The 22,506-nt window shown below is 38.5% G+C and overlaps 2 protein-coding genes across 26 annotated transcripts in view; one reads left to right on the forward strand and one right to left on the reverse strand.

Moving 5' to 3' along the window:
• The window catches only part of LOC129053009 (uncharacterized), a 160,525-nt gene that overhangs the window by 67,392 nt on the left and 70,627 nt on the right, over positions 1-22,506 (reverse strand). For 19 of the 22 annotated variants that reach the window (XR_010138999.1, XR_010139000.1, XR_010139001.1 and 16 more), the window contains exons 3-4: positions 9,284-9,358; positions 6,871-7,459 (exon numbers count right to left, since the gene is read on the reverse strand). Coding sequence is in view for 2 of the 22 variants with exons in the window: in XM_063721231.1 (XP_063577301.1) it covers positions 6,871-7,459; positions 9,284-9,358 (664 nt within the window). In the remaining 20 variants the exon portion in view is untranslated. The remainder of the gene's footprint in view (positions 1-6,870; positions 7,460-9,283; positions 9,359-22,506) is intronic. The other 3 variants (XR_010138995.1, XR_010138994.1, XM_063721232.1) reach the window with 3 other exon arrangements.
• Positions 6,912-8,946, forward strand: TCEAL4 (transcription elongation factor A like 4). Of its 4 annotated transcripts, none has more exons than XM_009235079.4 (3): positions 6,912-7,074; positions 7,669-7,741; positions 8,100-8,946. In XM_009235079.4, exon 3 carries the CDS (start codon positions 8,127-8,129, stop codon positions 8,754-8,756), a length of 630 nt encoding a protein of 209 aa, XP_009233354.3. In that variant the 5' UTR covers positions 6,912-7,074; positions 7,669-7,741; positions 8,100-8,126; the 3' UTR covers positions 8,757-8,946. The 4 variants fall into 4 exon arrangements, with proteins under 4 accessions (XP_009233354.3, XP_063577076.1, NP_001126582.1 ...); XM_063721006.1 differs by having other exon boundaries at positions 6,942-7,133; NM_001133110.1 differs by having other exon boundaries at positions 6,972-7,074; positions 8,105-8,946.

Consider the following 22,506-nt stretch of genomic DNA (forward strand, 5'->3'; position numbering starts at 1 on the left):
ATTTCATTTTCCTGATGGCTAATGATGTTGGGCACATTTTCATGTATTTATTGGCCATTTGTATATTTTCTTTGGAGAAATACCTATTCAGATCCTTTGCCCATTTTAAAATTGGGTTTTTAAAATTATTTAGTTGTAAGTATTCTCTATGTATTATAGATACAAGTCCCTTATCAGATACATTACTCGCAAAAATTTTTCCTATTCTGTTAGTTGTCTTCTCACTTTCCTGATGATGCCCTTTGAATCATAAAAATTGTGCATTTTGATGGAGCCTCATTTATCTATATTTCTTTTGTTTCTTGAGCTTTTGTTGTCATATCTAAAAACCATTGCCTAATCCAAGGTCATAAAGAATTACACCTAAGTTTTCTTCTAAGAATTTGATAGTTTTAGCTCTTACAATTAGGACTTTAATCTATTTTGAATTGTTTTGTAGATGGTGTGAGAAAGAGACCCAAATTCATTTTTTTTGCAGGTAGATATCCATTTGTCTCAGCACCATTTGTTAAAAAGACTATTCTTTCATAGTTGAATTTTCTTGGCACAACTGTAGGTATGAGGGTTTATTTCTGGACTCTCAATTATATTCCATTGATCTATATGTCTTTATGCCAGTACCACACTGCCTTGATAGAAATCTGGAAGTGTGAGACCTCCAATGTTTTCCTTCTTTTTAAATATTGTTTTGTATATTCTGGGTTTCCTACATTTTCATGTGGATTTTGGGATCAGCTTACCAATTTCTGCAAAGAAACCAGATGAGATTTTGATAGAGATTACATTGATTCTATGGATCAATTTTGGAAATACTAAGTCTTCCGATCTATGAATATAGAATGTTTTTCCATTTATTTAGGTATTCTTTTATTTCTTTCAACAATTTTTTTTAGTTTTTGGTGTACAAGTCTTGGACCTTTTATTGAATTTATTTCTAAGTGTTTTATTATCTTTATGCTATTTTAAGTGGAATTGTGTTCTTACTTTCCTCTTTGAATAGTTCATTGCTAGCACATAAAATACAATTAATTTTTGTATATCAATCATATATTCAGCCACATCGCTGAACTCATTTGTTAGTTCTTACAGTTCTTTAGTGAATTATTTGGGATGTTCTATATACAAGATCACATCACCTGCAAATAGATAGTTTTACTTCTTTCCTTTCAACCTGGATGCCTTTTATTTCATGTCTCTTGCCTACCCTGAAGATATCTGAATGTATGTCAGAAAGTAAAGCTCTTCATTTTCCCTCAAATATTTAACTAATTATACAAACATAGTTTCTATAATAGCCTATTTTTTACTACTAATCAGAAATGTTTCCCTATCACACACTAAAAACTTGTATATTTGGGTGTGTTAGTAGGCTTTCTTGTTTTATTTCTCTTACTGTGCTTATTTCAGTACTATATTGGTTAAAATTGTAGCCTTATAAGTCATTCTGCTTCCTTGAAGTGTGAATTGCCCCACCAGGGATAAATGAAATAGCACGCCCAATAAGACAAGGTAGCTAGCACAGTGCTGCTAACATAAGTGGCATCTCTAGAGGGCAATATCACATACTTGTGGCTGTCCTTTGTGTCCCACCACACATAGTAGTGTCACTATCAATTGGATTGATGAACAGTTAATAAAGAATTATTTTTACTGTGTATTAAGTGCCCAATATATAAGGATTAATTATTTTTATAAACCAAACACCCAAAGATAACCAGATTAAGCGGGTATACTAAGAAGATTATGTAAATAAATCTGTAATGATGGACACTTGTGCTGTTCCATTTTTTTTTAATTATAAACTAAGCCAACGGAATCACTACTGTAGTTATAATACAAACAAAGAATAAGTGTTCAATAAATAATTGCTATGGGAATCTTTTTAACATAAATTTTTTGAGACAGGGTCTGGCTCTTTCACCGAGGCTGGAGTGCAGTGGCACAGTCTCAGCTCACTGCAGCCTCTACCTCCCGAGAGCAATAAATCAATTCTCCCACCTCAGCCTCCCAAGTAGCTGGGACTACCAGTGTGCACCACCACACTGGGCTAAATTTTGTAATTTTTGCGGAAACAGGGTTTTGCCATGTTGCCCAGGCTGGTCTCAAACTCCTGGGCTCAAGCAATCCACCCACCTTGGCTTCCCAAAGTGAAAATTTTAAATATAAGACTATTTTAGCACTGTATTAATTATCTCTGTGGGTACATCAAAAAGCTAGAAAGATATCAAGTTAACAACCTAACATCACAACTAAAAGAGCTAGAGAACCAAGAGCAAACAAACCCTAAAGCTAGCAGAAGACACGAAATAGTCAAAATGATAGCTGAACTGAAGGAGATAGAGCTATGGAAAACCCTTCAAAAAAATCAATGAATCCAGGAGCCGGTTTTTGGAAAAAATAAAATAGATAGACTGCTAGCGAGACTAATGAAGAAAAGAGAAAAAATCAAATAAACACAATCAGAAATGATAGGGGGATATCACCACTGACCCCACAGAAATATAAAAACCATCAGATAATACTACAGACACCTTTATGCATGTAAACTGGAAAACCTAAAAGAAATGGATAAATTCCTGGACACATACAGCCTCCCAAGACTGAACCAGGAAGAAGTTGAATCCCTGAATAGGCCAATAACAAGTTCTGAAATTGAGGCAGTAATAAATAGCCTACTAACAACAACAACAAAAAAAAAGCCCAGGACCAGACATATTCACAGCTGAATTTTACCAGAGGTACAAAGAACAGCTGGCATAGTTTCTATTGAAACTATTCCAAAAAAATTGAAAAGGAAAGACTCCTCCCTAATTCATATTAAGAGGCCAGCATCCTCCTAATACCAAAATCTGGCAGAGATACAACAAAAAAAGAAAACTTCAGGCAAATATCTTTGAAGAACATTGATGCAAAAATCTTCTATAAAATACTGGCAAACCAAATCCAGCAGCACATCAAAAAGCTTATCCATCACGATCAAGTTGGCTTCATCCCCGAAATGCAAGGTTGGTTAAACATATGCAAATAAATAAATGTGATTAATCATATAAACAGCACTAAAAACAAAAACCACATGATTATCACAATATATGTAGAAAAGCCCTTTGATAAAATTCAATATCCCTTTATGTTAAAAACTCTCAATAAACTACATATTGAAGGAACATACCTCAAAATAATAACATCCATATATGACAAACCCACAGTCAATATCAGACTGAATGGGCAAAAGCTGGAGGCATTCCCCTTGAAAACCAGCACAAGACAAGGATGCTCTCTCTCACCACTCCTATTCAACATAGTATTGGAAGTTCTGGCCAGGACAATCAGGCAAAAGAAAGAAAGAAAGGGTATTCTAATATGAAGAGAGGGAGTCAAATTATCTTTATTTGCAAATAAAATTCTCCTATATCTAGAAAACACCATTGTCTAAGCCCAAAAGCTTCTTAAGCTGATAAGCAACTTCAACGAAGTCTCAGGATATAAAATCAATGTGCAAATATTGCTAGCATTCCTATATACCAACAACAAGCAAGCTGACAGCCAAATAATAAATGAACTTCCATTCACAATTGCTACAAAAAGAATAAAATTCCTAGGAATATAGCTAACAAGGGAAATGAAGGACCTCTTCAAGGAGAACTACAAACCACTACTAAAAGAAATCAGAGAGGATTTCAGTGAGGACCCAAACAAATGGAAAACATTCCATTCTCATGGATAGGAAGAATCAGTATCATGAAAATGGCCATACTGCCCAAAGAAATTTATAGATTCAATGCTATTTCCATTAAACTACCATTGACATTCTTCACAGAATTGAAAAAAACTATTTTAAAACTTATATGGAACCAAAAAAGAGCCCAAATAGCCAAGACAATCCTAAGCAAATAGAACAAAGTTGGAGGCATCACACTACCTGACTTCTAACTATACTACAAGGCTACAGTAAACAAAACAGCATGGTACTGGTACAAGAACAGACGTATAGACTAATGGAACATAATAGAGAACTCATAAATAAGACCACACACCTACAACTATCTGATCTTCAACAAATCTGACAAAAACTAGCAATGGGGAAAGGATTCCCTATTTAATAAATAGTGCTGGGAGAAATGGCTAGCCATATGCAGAGAATTGAAACTGGACCCCTTCCTTATACCATATACAAATATTAACTCAAGATGGATTAAAGACTTAAATGTAAAACCCAAAACTACAAAAACCCTATTAGAAAATCTAGGCAATAGCATTCAGGACATAGGCACAGGCAATTGCCACAAAAGCAAAAATTGACAAATGAGATCTAATTAAACTAAAGAGCTTCTACACAGCAAACAAAACTCATCAGAGTGAACAGACAACCTACAGAATGGGATAAAATTTTTGCAATTTATCCACCCGACAAAGGTCTAATATCCAGAGTCTCCAAGAAGCTTAAACAAATTTACAAGAAAAAACAACCCATTAAAAAGTAGGCAAAGGACATGAACAGACACTTCTCAAAAGAAGACATACATGAGGACAAAAAACATATGAAAAAAAGCTCAACATCACTGATAGAGAAATGCAAATCATAACCACAATGATATACCATCTTAAGCCAGTCAGAATGGCTATTATTAAAAAGTCAAAAAACAACAGATGCTGGCGAGGCTGCAGAGAAAAAGAAACACTTTTACACTGTTGGTGGGAGTATAAATCAGCAACCATTGTGGAAGACTGTGGCGATTCCTCAAAGACCTAGAACCAGAAATACCATTTGACTGAGCAATCTCATTACTGGGTATATACCCAAAGGAATATAAATCATTCTGTTATAAGGATACATGCACCTGTATGTTCATTGCAGCGCTATTCGCAATAGCAAAGATATGGAATCAACTGAAATGCCCATCAATGATAGACTAGATAAAGAAAATGTGGTACATATACACCATGGAATACTATGCAGCCATAAAAAGGCATGAGATCATGTCTTTTGCAGGCACATGGATGGAGCTAGAAGCCATTATTCTCAGCAAACTAATGCAGGAACAGAAAACCAAACACCGTGTGTTCTCACTGGGAGAATGTGTTCTCACTGAATGATGAGAACACATGGACACATGTCAGGGAACAACACACACAGGGGCCTGCTGGGGGCAGGGAGGGAGAGCATAAGGAAGAATAGCTGGTGGCTGCCAGGCTTAATACCTGGGTGATGAGATGATCTATACAGCAAACCACCATGGCACATGTTTATCTACGTAACAAACCTTCACATCCTGCACATGTGCCCCTGAGCTTAAAATAAAAGTTGAAGAAAGAAAATTATCGTTGTGGGTAACTATTACAAGTAAAATTACTGGCACAAAAGATCAAATATTAATTTTTTTTTTGAGACGAAGTCTCACTCTGTCGCCCAGGCTGGAGTGCAATGGCGTGATCTCGGCTCACTGCAACCTCTGCCTCTCGGGTTCAAGCAATTCTCCTGCCTCAGCCTACCGAGTAGCTGGGATTACAGGCGCCTGCCACCACGCCCAGCTAGTTTTGGTATTTTTAGTAGAGATGGGGTTTCACCATCCTGGTCAGGCTGGTCTTGAACTCCTGACCTCAGGTGATCCACTCGCCTCAGCCTCCCAAAGCGCTGGGATTACAGGTGCGAGCCACCGTGCCTGGCCGATATTTTTATTTTTAAATAATTTACAAAGTTGATCTTCAGAAAAATTTCACCAATATATTCAATAAGAGCAAGGGAGAGTGCATGTGTCCCCAATCCTTCAACAAATCTGTTAAAAATTTTCATGTAATCTAATCTATCAGCATTTGTCTCTTTGTTATACAGTCACACTGCATATCGATTGGTCAACGACAACGGACAGCATAGAATACGATAGGCTATAGTATGTAGCCTAGGAGTGTAGTAGGCTATACCATATAGATTGTATAACTACACTCTACGATGTTCGCACCACCACGAAATTGCCTGATGCATTTCTCAGAACATATCCCCGTTATTAAGTGGCACGTGACTATATTTAAAGGCCTTCCACACCAAAAGCTTATGTGGAGATAAACGGAGACTACCCATAAGAGAACAAACAAGTGCTACTTATTCACAGCTTTTTTATAGCAAGGAAGTCAAGCCACCATCATTTGAGTCTGGGAGAGATTCAAAGGCAGGCAGGGGAGTGGGAAAGCTTTATAGTGGAAAACAAAAACACAAAGACTTCAAGTATGCTCTGATTGGATGTTGTTGACGTGAGGAAGCTAGAGGCAGGCCAGCTAGAGGCAAGCATCCTAAGTGATTGAGTATGGGTTCATATTTGGGTTTTTCTTGTTTGTCATCAGGTCAAAAAAATTAAAAAGGCCAGAAAGGCTAGCAAATTGATTAAAGTCCTGAACATTTCTGCAGATGCTATACTTCGGCTTTTTGAGCTGCTTGCAGCAAAGGTTGTGGGTCACAGTTCTATTTTCGTATGTGGTCTGGTCATTGTCTCTGTATATTCGGTTTCTCACTTAAGATAAATTAATCGTTCTTTTATTTTGTTTCAAATATAACTATTTTTTATTCATTTGAAAATTTATGTTTGTACATGTCAGGAAAAAGGGACAATTTCATTTATTTTGGAAAATTTTTCTTAAGTTTTTTCTAAAGTGCAATATTCTATTCTTTATACAGTACTTAAGTTCACATTCATACGATTTTATTGGGTGGGTCTACGTTATTTCAGTGGAATTTAAGAGCAACATTATCAAGACTCCTCCTCTGGACCGCCCAACTCATTTAAAAAAAAAAACTGTGATTTTCATTAAAATTCTTTCTTTGATTAATTTCTTAACAAGAAGAAAAGGACAAAAGGGCCCAGGGAGGTGAGAGGGTACCTGCTGGAGAGAGGTGGTGGGTGGCTGGAAGCGGCTGGCTAGGAGGCGGGGCGTGGGGCGGTGGAACTCCTGTGCTGCGGCATTCACGTGATCTGCCCGGGCGCAGATGTAGGCACCAGTCCGAGTGCCTGCCCTCTGTCCCCGCGGCTGGGTCTCGTCTGCTCCGGTTCCTGGGCTCCTAATTCTTGGTCTAGCTTCTTCCAGGTCAGTGTGCGGGCCTTCCACGCTGCCAGCGGAACACTGGAATGGCGGAAGGGGAACGGGTACGGTAGGGGGAAAGGCTGGGGGTGGGGTCGGGTCGAGTCCAGGGAAGCTGGCCCGAGTGTGGACAGAGATGGCGGTGGGAAAACGGCTAGAGGTGGCTGAGGGGGAGCACGTAGGCAGTGGGCAGAGGGTGAGGAAGGTGAGCACTCCCAAGTATCCATGCTCGCTTTCCAGGCACATCCTCTTCTCTGCCCTCCGTCCATTTTGGAGCCGGAGATGGTGGGCTGGGGACGCCCCAGTAGTGACACAGTGGAAGTAAACCCCATCTGCCTTTCCCGTGCGTAGAGAAAAATGTTGACCGCGAGGCTGGGGAGGAGAGTTGCCTCTGAGGAAGAAGGGCACAGAGAACCAAAATTAGTTTGGAAAGCATCCTGGTTTGGTGCCCGAGGCCTGGAAAGAAATGGCGGCTGGGGTGCGGGGGAGGTAGGGGAGGAGAACGATGGATGAGAAGGGCCTGGACTCAGGAAAGGGAACCGCGTCCCTGTGAGCCCGCTGAGCGCGCAGACCCTGCCCCTGTCTCCTGTCTGTCCGCAGGTCTGCGCGTCTGTTGTTCCCAGCGCTCTGCGAAGCCTGAAAAGGAGGAGCAACCTGTCCAGAATCCCCACAGGTCCGTGAAAGTACGGGGCTGCATGGACAGGGGCCCACAAGGGTTGAGAGTGTGGAGGGCCCGGCCAGGGCCGAATTGGGGCCCCTGCCCATTCCCCCACCCACATGAACACACACCTTACCAGGCTGAACCAGTGCAGAGAAAGTGGCAGAGCCTGCCAGGGAATGGCTGGCTCACGTGTGTGGGAGGAGTGGCGGGCTACGTGGTGGGCAGAAGGCCCTCTTGGAGGCCCGGCCAGCTTAGGGGAACCCTCATCAGGGGTGAGATGCAAGTACTATCCAGACCTGCATTCCACCCCATGCCCTCAGTCTCCCATGTCTCCTCTTTGTCTCCTCTTTCCTCCACCCCCATCCCCCAGGACAGAAAAAGGAGGGGAAATCTCGACATGGAAAAACTCTACAATGAAAATGAAGGAATGGCTTCAAACCAAGGAAAGATGGAAAATGAAGAACAGCCACAGGACGAGAGAAAGCCAGAAGTAGCTTGTACTCTGGAAGACAAGAAGTTAGAAAACGAGGGAAAGACAGAAAACAAGGGCAAAACAGGAGATGAGGAAATGTTAAAGGATAAAGGAAAGCCAGAGAGTGAGGGAAAGGCAAAAGAAGGAAAGTCAGAGAGGGAGGGAGAGTCAGAGATGGAGGGAGGATCAGAGAGAGAGGGAAAGCCAGAGAGTGAGGGAGAGCCAGGGAGTGAAACAAGGGCTGCAGGAAAGCGCCCAGCTGAGGATGATGTACCCAGGAAAGCCAAAAGAAAAACTAATAAGGGGCTGGCTCATTACCTCAAGGAGTATAAAGAGGCCATACACGATATGAATTTCAGCAATGAGGACATGATAAGAGAATTTGACAATATGGCTAAGGTGCAGGATGAGAAGAGAAAAAGCAAACAGAAATTGGGGGCGTTTTTGTGGATGCAAAGAAATTTACAGGACCCATTCTACCCTAGAGGTCCAAGGGAATTCAGGGGTGGCTGCAGGGCCCCACGAAGGGACATTGAAGACATTCCTTATGTGTAGTGTCCCTGGCAGGCATTTACCAGGCCATGTGCTTTAACCTTACGGTAATACTTTAGGCATCCCTCCTGTTGCTAGCAGCCTTTTGACCTATCTGCAACGCAGTGTTCTCAGTAGCAAATGTTCATCTGTTACATGGAAAAAATGTTGATGTTGCATTGTAAAATTAAAAAACACAACTTGCAGAACCAAATATATGGCATCAGTACATTTTTGTAAAACTACAAAGATACCTACTAATATAGTATAGAAAACAATTCTGAAAGCTGTGTCCACTAAAAGATTAACAGTGGTTATCTGTGGGTGATTTTTTCTGTTCTTTTTTGTTCATCTGTCCATTTTTCTCCTAAACACAGATTTCTTTAGTCACAAAAATAATAAAAGATAAAGTATTGGAAAACAGTGAATATTTGAATTTCATTCATTTGAATAAGCATTCAAATGAACTGCCCAGTGAACTTATAAAGACAGTGGATATACTTAAAATTCTTGTTGTCAGGACATAAAATGATAGGTAAAAGTTGCATTACCTCTGGGACTGGAAGCTGGAGGAGTCAACTCGATGGTTATTACAGCGCCATTGCTGTAAGGGACAGCCTTGACATCTGTGAAACGGGGATAAAATTAGCCTAGACATGTGGAGAAGATCAAATGAAGTATTGAGTGTGTGAGCTGTGTTAGGCTGGCTCCTACTCTCTCCCCTTGCACTAGCAGAACCAGTACCCAGTCAGATGCTTGGGAAGGGCTGAAGGAGGGTCTCACCTGTGCCCAGAAATAAGTCCAGACAGCTGAGAGATGGGTGCCACTCTTCCTGGGTAATGCCATACTTGAAAGGTAGTGTGCCCCTTCTCATGGATCCTGCACCCTCCTAAGGCCCCAGCTGCTGCTGATGGGCTGGAGACCATGATGGACTAAGCAACACTGTCCCAACAGAAAAGTGGAGAATTCCTTCTCTACCTACAATAGAATTATCCTAACTCAGGTTGTTAGTACCCAATTGTCACTTGGGCCTTGATATTTTATAAAGTTTTTACAAAACACTGCTTTCCATGTTTTTTGTTGATTTGTGTATATTTTTGCATATAGCCGTTTCCACCGGATTTAGATAGTGGAGATTGAGCCAAGAGAAAAAGCTGAGTGATGAGATGCTGTGCTATTCTCATTTGTTAATCTCTAGTCTGCTAACACTTTTTTCTTAGGAATTGTCTCCCAGGAAATTTCTGTTAAGCCCTGCTTTTCTATTTCAACAGACCCATCTACCTATGTGGTTTTTCCCCCCAGCTCTTGAGTAGCTTTTTATTTCCTTACAGTATTTTTTTTTAATAAACTTTTAGGATGGTTTTAGATCTACACAATTATTACAAAGATAGTACAGAGTATCCCATATGCACTGTCCCCTATTATTAACATCTTACATTAGTATGGTGCATTTGTCACTGTTAACCAATATTGATACATTATTATTAACTAAAGTACATACTTTATTTGGATTTCCCTTAATGTCCTTTTTTTGTTCCAGGATCCCATTCAGGTTACATTTAGTCGTCATGTCTCCATAGGCTCCACTTAGCTGTGAGAGTTTTTCAGACTTTGCCTGTTTTTGATGACCTTGACACTTTTGAGAAGTATTGGTCAGGTATTTTGTATAATGTCCCAAAACTTGGGTTTGATTGTCTTGTGATTACACAGGCGTTATGTGTTTTGGGAAGAAGACCAGAGGTAAAATGCCATTCTCATCATATAAAGGGGATACCATCGATATATTTACCACTGTTCTTATCCTTGGTAACCTGACTGAAGTAGTGTTTGTTAGGTTTCTCCAAGGTTAAGTTTTATTTTTCCCTTTCCATACTGTATTCTTTGGAATAAAGTCACTATTGGCAGCCCACACTTAAGGAGTAGGGCATTATTACCTCCTTGAAGGCAGAGTATTGACAAAAATTATTTGGAATCCTTCTGCAGAGGATATTTGACTCTTATTCCCCACTTATTTATATATTCAGTTTATTTGTATCAATGTAGACTCATGACTATTTTATACTTTGGATTAACGCAATACTACTTTACATGTTTTTGCTCAAATTGTTCCAGCTTTGGTCATTGGGAGCTTTCAGTTGGCTACTGTATTCATTTGACACGCTTCCATTGTTATGTTGTCGAGGGTTTTTTTTTTTTAGTATTTACTTACATTCTGGCACTACAAGATGCTATAGCTTTATCTTTCATATTGCCCAAGTCCTAGAATCAGCCATTTCTCCAAGTAGCCCTGGTATCTTATGTTGGAGAATGGTGTTAGAAAAACAAGATCTGGGTGCTAGACATACTCATTGCTGCTGAAATATAATTGCTTCTAGGCCCTCTCAGTTGACATAGCAAAAAGATATATGTGTATATAATACCCATACATATATGAAGTATTTATGGAAATATAAATATTTTTGTATATAACCATCTGTATTTATATAAGGCTAAACATAAATTTATGCTAGTGTCTCCAACTACAGTCTATTACTGCATGGATCATTCTAGCCTCCTCTTGCTTATTTGTAAACTTCTACTCCAACTGTGAGAAACCTGTCTCCTACCATCTGCCATCCATTTTACTAATTGTTTATTAATTATATAAATATATAGTGGCTTCAAAATTGTAAACCTGTCCCCTGTGGAAAACAACTTTATCAACTGGAGTAGAGTGCTATGTACAGTTCCTTTTGCCTTTAGTCTTACAGACTCCACTTATTTCCAAATTTACCTATGTCAATACCTTATTCCCCCATCCCTTTCAGTGAGGTTGTTTCATACATTTGTGATACATTAAACTTCTTTTCTCACATTCTGCATTTGGGGACTGCTATTGTAAATGGTACTTTTACATTTCAAGTTCTAATTGTTCATTGCTAGTATATAGGAAAGCAACTGACTTTTGTATATTAATCTTGTATGTTGGGACTTTGCACCAGGCAATTGTCAGTTCTTTGGCAGCCATGTCAACTGCAGATAAAGACAGTTTATTTCTTCCTTTCCAATCTGTATATGTTTTATTTCCCTTAAAAAATTTTATTTTGCAGAATTGGTACATTTCATCTATATTAACAAATTTGCAGGCATAGAGTTGTTCATATTAACTTCTTAATGTCCATGGGATCAATAATGATAACTCCACCTTCATTTCTTTTTTTAAATTTTTTTAGAGCTATGTTGCCCAGGCTGGTCTCAAACACCTGAGCCAAAGCGATCCTCCAGCCTCAGCCTCCCAAAGTGCTGAGATTAGAGGTATGAGCCACAACGCTTGGCCTCATTTCTGATATTGTTAATTTGTCTTCTTTCTTTGTCTTGGTTAGCTTGGCAAGTAATCTGTCAATTTTATTTACGCTTTTTAAAGAACCAGCTTGTGGTTTCATTGATTTCCTCTGTTGTTTTCCTGTTTTCAGGTTCATTTATTTATTCTCTAATTTTTATTATATCTTTTGTTTGCTCTAAGCTTAAATTACTCCTCTTTCTCTAGTTTCCTAATTTGAAAGCTTAGATTATTGATTGTAGATTTTTCCTTTCTCATATATGCGTCTAAGCTAGAAATTTTCCCCTAAGCACTGCTTTGGGGAATCCCACAAATTTAGTATGTTGTATTTTCATTTACTTCAAAATACTTTTACATTTCTCTTGAGGATTCTTCTTTGAATTGTGTTATTTAGAAGTATGTTTAACTTCCAGGCTGGGTGCGGTGGCTCACACCTGTAATCCCAGCACTTTGGGAGGCCGAGGCGGGTGGATCACGAGGTCAGGAGATCGAGACCATCCTGGCTAACACGGTGAAACCTCGTCTCCACTAAAAATATAAAAAATTAGCCGGGTGTGGTGGCGGCCGCCTGTAGTCCCAGCTACTCGGGAGGCTGAGGCAGGAGAATGGTGTGAACCCGGGAGGCAGAGCTTGCAGTGAGCCGAGATCGTGCCACTGCACTCCAGCCTGGGCGACAGAGCGAGACTCTGTCTCAAAAAAAAAAAAAAAAAAAGAAGTATGTTTAATTTCCAGATATTTGAGTTTTCCATCTACCTTTCTGTTATTGATTTCCAGTTTAATTTTATTGAGAGCATACTTGTGATTTCTATCATTTGCTATATCATATTTTTCCACAAATTTGATATATTTTCATTTAGTTCAAAATATTTTTTCAAAGTAATTAAATGTTTATTAATAACAACTAGGTACAGATGAACCTATACTGAATCATAGCTTCCCTGTGGATTTTTTTTTTATGATTCTACAAAAAGAACATTTATATACTACAGCAAATTCTCCATTTCTCTCCTTTACACCTTTCTTGCACATTGTGGGTGCTTTTTCACTTCTCTAATTCTAAATTCTTGAAAAATTCCTTCTCTAATCTCCTGCTCTCATGGTTTTAACTCGTTCTATGTTTTCCTCCTCAGTATTAATAAACAGATTGGCAAATTATTTTGGTAAGTCACCGCCTTTCTCTATTACCGATCTGGTCCTGTTTTCCATCCATAACTATCAATTTTTCATTAGCCCAAAAGAACAAATCTGTCCAGAAAGGACCATCTTTGAAGAATGGGTAAGGGGAAGAAAATAAAGTAGCAAAGTAACAAGTCTCTTTAATGTTGGAGGGTAAGGTAAAAATTGGCAAAAATCCATACATTAACCATACCAGTCTGTTCAGGTTGCTATAATAAAATACCATAGTCTGGGTGGCTTATAAACAACAGCAATGTTTTTTTCCTCACAGTTCTGGAAGTCTGGAAGTCCAAGATTAGGTACCAGCATGGTTGGGTTCTTGTGAGGGTCCTCTTTCAAGTTGCAGACTGTGAGCTTCTTGCTGTGTCTTTTTTTTTTTTTTTTTTTTTTACTACTTTAAGTTCTGGGGTGCATATGCAGAACGTGCAGGTTTGTTACATAGGTATACACGTTCCATGGTGGTTTGCCGCACCCATCAACCCGTTACCTATATTAGGTATTTCTCCTAATGCTATCCCTCCCTTACCCCCCTACCTCCTGACAGGCCCTGGTGTGTGATGCTCCCCTCCCTGTGTCCATGTGTTCTCATTGATCAACTCCCACTTATGAGTGAGAACATGCAGTATTTGGTTTTCTGTTCTTGTGTTAGTTTGCTGAGAATGATGGTTTCAGGCGTCATCCATGTCCCTGCAAAGGACATGAACTCATCCTTTTTTATGGGTGCATAGTATTCCATGGTGTATATGTGTCACATTTTCTTAATCCAGTCTATCATTGATGGGCATTTGGGTTGGTTCATTTCTTTTGAGAGCTCTTTTTGAGCTGTGTTATTTAGAAGTATGTTTAATTTCCAGGTATTTGTTTTCCATCTATCTTTCTGTTACTGATTTTTAGTTTAATTTTATTGAGAGCATACTTGTGATTTCTCTTATTTTTAGTTTGTCATGGTATCTTTTATGGACCAGAATATGTTCTCTCTTGGTGAATTTTCTATGTGAGCTTGAAAAAAATGGTGTTCTGCTGTTGGGGTGTTCTGTAAATTAGATGAAGTGTCATTTAGCTAAAGTTGATTAGTATGCCTTTTGGATCAACTATATCCATAATGATTTTCTGCCTGCTTAATCTATCAATTACTGAGTGGCAGGAGGGGTTATTGAAGTCTGCAACTCTAATAATGGATTTTTGTCTATTTCTCCTTTCATTTCTATTAGGGTTTGCCTCACATATGTTGACACTCTATTGTTAGGTACATAACTAATTATAATTATTATGTGTTGGAGAATTGTTCCCTTTATTATTATTATGTGTTGGAGAATTGTTCCCTTTATTATTATGTAATGCCCCTTTTTATCTCTGATAATTGTCTTTGTTCTGAAGTCAGTTCTGTCTAAAATTATATAGCTACTCCAGCTTTCTTTTCATTAGTGTAGTATGATATATCTTTCTCTATTGCTTTATGTTTAACCTCTCACAGTTTTATGTTTAAAGTGGGCTTCTTGTAGACAACATGTAGTTGGGTTTTTTCTTTTTTTTTGAGATAGGGTCTCATTCTGTCACCTAGGCTGGAGTGCAGTGGCATGATCATGGCTCACTGCAGCTTTGGCCTCCTGGGCTCAATCGAGCCTCCTACCCTAGCCTCCTGAGTAGCAGTGACCATAGACACATGCCACCACACCTGGCAAATTTTTGTATTTTTTGTAGAGATGGGGTTTCGCCATGTTTCCTAGGCTGGTCTCAAACTCCTGGGCTCAAGTGATCTGCTCACCTCGGCCTCCCAGAGTGCTAGGATTACTGGCTTGAGCCACTGTGCTTGGCCTAGTTGGTTTTTTTTAAAATTCACTCTGACAAATTTTGTCTTCAATTGGTGTATTTTGACCACTCACATTTAGAGTGTTTCTTGATATATTTGGATTAATATCAACCATGTTTGTATCAGTTTTCTATTTGTTGTCCAAGGTTTCTTTTTCTACCTTCTCTGGTTTTAATTATTTTACATGGTTCCATTTTGTCTCCTCTCTTAGAGTATCAGTTATACTTTTTCAAACAACTTTTAGTGATTTCTCTTGAGTTTACTACATATTTTAGCCAATCTAAGTCCACTTTCTTTCTTTTTTTTTTTTTTTTTTTGAGACAGAGTCTCGCTCTGTTGCCCAGGCTGGAGGGCAATGGTGCGATCTTGGCTCACTGCAACCTCTGCCTCCTGGGTTCATGTGATTCTCCTGCTTCAGCCTCCCGAGTAGCTGGGACTACAGGCATGTGCCACCACGCCGGCTAATTTTTTTTTTTTTTTTTGAGACAGAGTCTCACTCTGTCGCCCAGGCTGGAGTGCAGTGGCGCGATCTCGGCTCACTGCAAGCTCTGCCTCCTGGGTTCACACCATTCTCCTGCCTCAGCCTCCTGAGTAGCTGGGACTATAGGTGCCCACCACCTTGCCCAGCTAATTTTTTTTTTTTTTGTATATTTAGTAGAGACAGGGTTTCACTGTGTTAGCCAGGATGGTCTTGATCTCCTGACCTCGTGATCTGCCCGCCTCGGCCTCCCAAAGTGCTGGGATTATAGGCATGAGCCACCGCGCCTGGCCAAGTCCACTTTCAAATAACACTCTTATACTTAACTTGTATGTAGTGCACATACCTTAATGCAGAGCATTTGTCATTCATTTCAATTACTCATACACTATAATCACTCAGTATATTGTTGCTATTATTTCTTCAGTTATCTTTTAGATCAATTAAGAATAAGAAAAATAAACATTTTTCTTTACTTTCATTTATTTCATTTCTAATCCTCTTTCATTCTTTATGTAGATCTCAGCTGCCTGAAGAAAATCTTTTAACATTTCTTAAAGTGCAGGTTTGCTGGTGCTGAATTCCATCAGTTTTTGTTTGTCTGAGAAAGTATTTATTTCATTTCTCCTTCATTTTTGAAGGATAATTTTGCTGGATATAGAATTTTAGGCTGGACACAGTGGCACACAACTGTAATCCCAGCACTGTGGGAGGCCAAGGCAGGTGGATCACTCAGCTCAGCAGTTTGAGACCAGCCTGGGCAAAATGTAGAAACTCTGTCTTTACAAAAAGATAAAAAATTAGCCTGGCATGGTGACATGTGCCTGTAGTCCCAGCTACTCAGGAGGCTGAGGTGGGAGGATAGCTTGAGCCCAGGAGGTTGAGGCTGCAGGGGGCCATGATTGCACCACTGCTCTCTAGCCCGAGCCAGGGTGAGACCCTGTCTCAAAAAAAAAATAATAATAATAATTTTAGGTTGGTTGTTTTTTCTTTCAACAGTTTAAATATTTCACTTCACTCTCTTCTTGCTTACATGGTTTCTGGTGACAATTCCACTGCAGTTCTTATCCTTGTTCTTCCACAGGTAAGGTGGTTTTTTCCCCTCTGGTTTCTTTCATTATTTCCTGCTGGGGATAGGCCCCCAAATCTGGCCATAAACTGGCCATAAACAAAATCTCTGCAGCACTGTGACGTGTTCGTGATGGCCATGATGCCCACGCTGAAGGTTGTGGGTTTACCAGAATGAGGGCAAGGAACACCTAGCCCACCCGGGGTGGAAAACCACTTAAAGGCATTCCTAAGCCACAAACAATAGCATGAGCGATCTGTGCCTTAAGGATATGTTCCTGCTGCAGATAACTAGCCAGAGCCCATCCCTTTGTTTCCACCCATCCCTTTATTTCCCATAAGGAATACTTTTACTAAATCTATAATCCATAGAACAATGCTTATCACTGGCTTGCTGTCAATAAATATGTGGGTAAATCTCTGTTTGGAGCTCTCAGCTCTGAAGGCTGTGAGACCCCTGATTTCCCACTCCACATGCCATATTTCTGTGTGTGTGTCTTTAATTCCTCTAGCGCCACTGGGCTAGGGTCTCCATGACCAAGCTGGTCTCGGCAATTTCCTCTTTGTTTTTGGTTTTATGCAGTTTGAATATTATAAGCCTAGGTGTAGTGGTGTTTTCTTTTGGTATTTATTCTGCGCATTGTCCACTGAACTTCTTGAATGTATTGTTTGGTGTCTATTAATTTTGGAAAGTTATCTGCCATTATTACTTCAAATATTTCTTCTGCTTCATTCTCTATTCCTTCTTCTGGTATTCCAATTTAGCATATGTTACTTGTGTTGAAATTGTCCCATAGTTCTTGGATATTCTGTTCTGTTTTATTTTTTAACTCTTTTTTTTCTATTTGCATTTCAGTTTGAGAGGTTTCTACTGACATATCTTTAGCTCATTGATCTTTTTCCTTAGCTGTGTCCAGTCCATTGATGAACCTATCAAAGGCATTCCTTGTTTCTGTTAGTTTTCTTTTTAATTTCTAGTATTTTCTTTTGAGTCTTTATTGGCATTTCCTTCTCTCTAGCTTCATTATCCATCTATTCTGGCATGTTGTCTACTTTTTCCATTAGTGCCCTTAATGTATTGATCATAGTTATTTTATTTATTATTATTTTTATTTTTTTAGAGACAAGATATTGCTCTGCTGCCCAGGCTGGCATGTGGTGGCATGATCACAGCTCACTGTAGCCTCAAACTCCTGGGCTCAAGCAATCCTTCTGCCTCAGCGTCCCAAGTAGCTAGGACTACAGGCAGGCACCACCATGCCAGCTAATTTTTTTTTTTTAAGAGACGAAGTCTTGCTCTGTTGCCCAGACTGGTCTTGAACTCCTGGCCTCAAGCAATCCTCCTACCTTGGCCTTCCAAAGTGCTAGAATTACAGGCATGAGCCACCACACCCGTTCTGATCATAGTTATTTTAAATTCCTTGTCTTACAATTTCAAAAACTGTATCATATCTGAGTCTGGTTCTGAAGCTTGCTTTGTTTCTTCAGAACTTTTTTTCCCCTTGCCTTTTGCTGTCTTGTAATTTTTTGTTAAAAACCAGACATGCTATATCAGGTATATAGGAACTGAGGTAAATAAGGTAAATAAGCCTCTAGTGTAAGGAGCTATGTTAATCTGGATAGGAGTTGTGATTTGATTAATGTTTGCTATTGCTATAGGTGCTAGAGGCATCAAATTTCTCAGTGTTCCTGTTTTTGTTTCCCCTCTTGACTTTGGGCTTCCCAAACAGAGAGACTCTGGTTTTTGCAGCTCTTTCCATTGTAATTTACTATTATACTAGAGCCCTGATGGTGTAGTGATAAGACATTGGGGATAGGGAGTATTCTATAATCTTCCAATTAAATCTCCATCTTTTAGTGGACCTATGTCTCTAGCCTGTGACCTTCGCAAGTGTTTCTTTTTGTATAGCATCAATCCTCCCCTTAGATGACACAAGAAGTGTAGAGGGTGATGGAGCTAGGTAATCGTAATCACTGTTACCCCACAGCTCTGAGACAGAGCTCTGGTAAAATCTTTCCCCCTAGAGAGTAGACATTTGTTATGAAAAAAGCTCTGAGATGTAGAGAGCAGAGCCTTCTTAAATTACACAGGCCAGTCATTGAGTTTACTGAGAATAGAGTCCACAGACTTAGGCTCCAGGACCAGCTGTCTTTTTGTCTTCAAAATGGAGCACAAAGTAGCTGACTCCTGCCCATCACCACACATACAACTCACAGGATATGAGAGATGCAGTCTAGCAGAGTATCTTAAGATCATGGACTATTGGGGTCATGAGTTTCAGTTACTACTGGAACTTACTATCAGCTCTTTGATCTCGGAACCATTTTTTGACCACTCCAAATATCAATTATCCCATATTTACAGTAGATTTGATGACTCTCCTTTCACTTGTAACCCCCACTAGTTATATTGGGCCAAAAAGTATGCCCCTCATAGAGCCTGAATTCTCTAACACCAAATCAAATTCTCTTAGTACAAAATGCCAGGAGGAATGATGTGAGAAAAGGGCAAAAATATTCCCAAATATGGAAATTTTCTAGTTTTCTTTTTGCTATTATTGATTTCTGTATAAGTGTATTGAGGGTCAGAGAACATGTGTATAACTGCAATCCTTTTGTATTTATTGAGACATCTTTATGACCTAATAATCAATTTTTGTAAAAATGTTTCATGCCTACATTTACTGGGTTCAGAGTTCTGTGTATGTCCTTTAGAAAAGTTTGTCAAATTGTTCCAAGCTTCTTTATCATTTCTGAATTTTTATCTGCTTGCTCTATCAGTTATTGATAACAATTGAAACTTAACATATTAAGTTTCTCATTATGGTTGTGAATTTGTTTCTCCTGTGGTTCTGCCATTTTAACATTTGGTCATGAAAGATAGCACACATATAGAGTCACACACATACACAAGATGTAGAGTTAATTATTTATTACAAAATGAAAAACTGGATAATCACCATTCATGTCAAGAAGAATACTGTTAGCAGTCCAGAAATGCCATTGATGTCCCCTTCAGTCATCCCCCTTCCTTACCACTAGAGCTAATAATAATCCTGAAATTTATGGTAACCATTTCCTTGTTTTTCTTTATATTTTACATCCTAAGCAGTATAGTTTAGGATATTGCCTGTTTTGTGAACTGTATATAAATGGAACTATACAGCATGTATTTTTTATAGCTGGCATATTTTATTCAATACTATATACAATGAAACTGAATGTTTATGTCCCTCCCCCCAAAAATTATATGTTGAAATCCAAACTTCCAAGGTGATGGTATTAGGAGTTGGGGCCACTGGGAGGGATTAGTGCCCTTATGAAAGAGACCCCAGAGAGCTCCCTCACTCTTCTACCATGTGAGGTTACAGTGAAAAACAGCCATCTGTGAGGAAGAGGGCCCTCACCAGACACTGAATCTATCACCTTGATCCTGTACTTCCCAGCCTCCAGAAATATGAGAAATAAATTTGTTTTTTTATAAGCCATAGTATTTTGTTATAGCAGCCTGAACTAAAACATTATGTTTATGGTATGGATCCATGTTTCTATGTTTAGATTTAATTAATTTATTTGCATTGATGTGTAGTACACTATTATTGAACATATCACAGTTTATGCTATTGTTTTGTTCTTTATATAAATTTAGGTTATTTCCAGCTTTTCAATATTATATATAATGCAGCTATGAAAATTCTTATATATACCTCTCAGTATACACGTACACAAATTTCTGTTGGGTAGCTATCTGTGAGGAGAATTGCATGTTCAACTGTAATATATGATGCCAAACTTCCAAATTGGTTGTATCAGTTTACACTTCCATCAGTAGTGATAAGAGTTCTTGGTGCTCTACATCACCACCATTGCTTGTTATTATCTGCCTTTTTCATTTCATTGATAACTAATGAAGCTGAGCACACTTTCATTTTTTTGGACAATTTAGATATCCTCTTTTATGAAGTGGTTGTATTATTCCCATTCTACTATTGGCTTATGTGTCTTTTTCACATTAATTTGTAGGATTTTAAAAATATATTCTGCATCTGAGCTCTTTGTCAGTGAAATGTATTGCAAGTAGCTCACCAACTTTGTGGCATGTCTTTTTACTCTCTTTGTGGTGTCATTTGACTAATGGAATGTCTTAATTTCAATGGAATGATAGTTATGATAAGTACTCTTGTGTCCAGTTTAAAAATTCTGTGCCTACATCATAGTTATAAAGATATTCTATATTATTTTCTAGAAGACAGATGTATAATTGACCACAAATTAGTTTTTGTGTATTGCATTAGGGTTTTTCAGAGGAACAGAACTAATCTATAGCAAATATATATAGCACATATATGTATATATATACAGAGAGAGAGAGAGAGAGAGAGAGAGAGATTACAAGGAATTGGCTCATGTGATTATGGAGGCTGAGAAGTCCCAAGATCTATAGTCAGCAAGTTCGAGACAGGCTCAAGACCCAAGGACAGTTGATTTTTCTGTTCAAGTTTGAAGTCAAGAAAAGACCAATGTCCCAGTTCAGACAATCAGACAGAAGTTCCCTCTTACTCAGCCTTTGTATTCTATTCAAGTCTTCAATTGGTTGGATGAGGCCCACCTATGTTAGGAAGGGCAATTTGTTTTATTCTGTCTACCAATTCAAATGTTAATCTCATCCAGAAATACCCCAGGATAACATTTGAACAAATGTCTGGGCATTCTGTGGCCCAGTTAACACATAAAATTAACCATCACATGTTTAATGTGAGGTAGGGGTCAAGATTTACATTTTCCATATTATATATTGCAGTTCATTCAGTGTCATTTGATGAAAGTTATCCTTTCCTCCAGTGCTTAACAATGCACGTTTATTGTAAATCAGCAATCCATAATGCATGGGTCTGTTTCTGGGATCTCTCTTTGATTCCATTGGTCTCTTTGGCTATCCTTGGATTAGTATCACACTAAATTACTATGACTTTATAACATGTGTCAATATTTAGATTTTATAATAAGTTTTGGTATTTAGTAGACAGAGCAAAGTCCTCCAGATTGGTATTTTTTCAATAATGTGTAAGTTATTCTTGACTTTTTGTGTTTGTATATAATCTTTAGAATCAGCTTGTCAAGTTCCATGAAAGGAAGGAAGAAGGGAAGGAGAGAATGAAGGAGGAGTTTTGTTTAGGATTGCATTGTAATTATAGGTCAGTTAGAAGAGAATTGACATCTTCCTAACACTGAGTCTTCCAACCCATGACCATGGTATATATTCCATTTATTTATTTAAAGATCTCAGTAACATTCATCATGTATTGGATTTAAAACTTCCATTTTGTAACTGTTTTTTTGCTGATTAAGAAATGCAACTGAATTTTGTATATTGTCATATCCAGAACACTTGATGAACTCATTTATTCCTTCCAAAATTTTTATATATGGACTCTTTTAGATTTCCTAAATTACAGTCATGTTGTCTGTGCATGACAGTTTCATTTCTTCCTTTCCAATTCTCTACCTTTTCTTTCTTCTTCCCTTCGTTCCTTCCTTCCTTTTGCCTTCCTGCCTTCATCTTTTTATTTTCACTGGCCTGAGACCTACAGTCAAATTTTAAAAAGATCTGGGGCTTCCTAATCTCAGCTTCAGCTTCAAAGAGAAAGCTTTCTATACTCATCATTATATTTTATGTTTGCTATATGTTTTTTATAAACATATTCTAACAAATCAAGGAAGTCCCCTTCTGTCTCTTCCCATTTAATAAGGGCTTCTATTATAAATAATTTTTTTCTTCATCTATTAAAATAATCATATGATTGTTAGACTTTATTCTCTTAATGTGGTAAATTACATTAATTGATTTTCAAATATTATACCAATCTTTCATTTCTGGAATACCTTAACTTGTATGTAGTATATTATTATTCTCATATATGGT

The sequence above is a fragment of the Pongo abelii genome, chromosome X (assembly GCF_028885655.2).
Source record: "Pongo abelii isolate AG06213 chromosome X, NHGRI_mPonAbe1-v2.0_pri, whole genome shotgun sequence".
In the NCBI taxonomy this organism is placed as follows: Eukaryota; Metazoa; Chordata; class Mammalia; order Primates; family Hominidae; genus Pongo; species Pongo abelii.

What these genes read in the sequence shown, in the direction of transcription:
- TCEAL4 (XM_009235079.4), top strand. Translation starts at nt 8,127, where the DNA reads ATGGAAAAACTCTACAATGAAAATGAAGGAATGGCTTCAAACCAAGGA.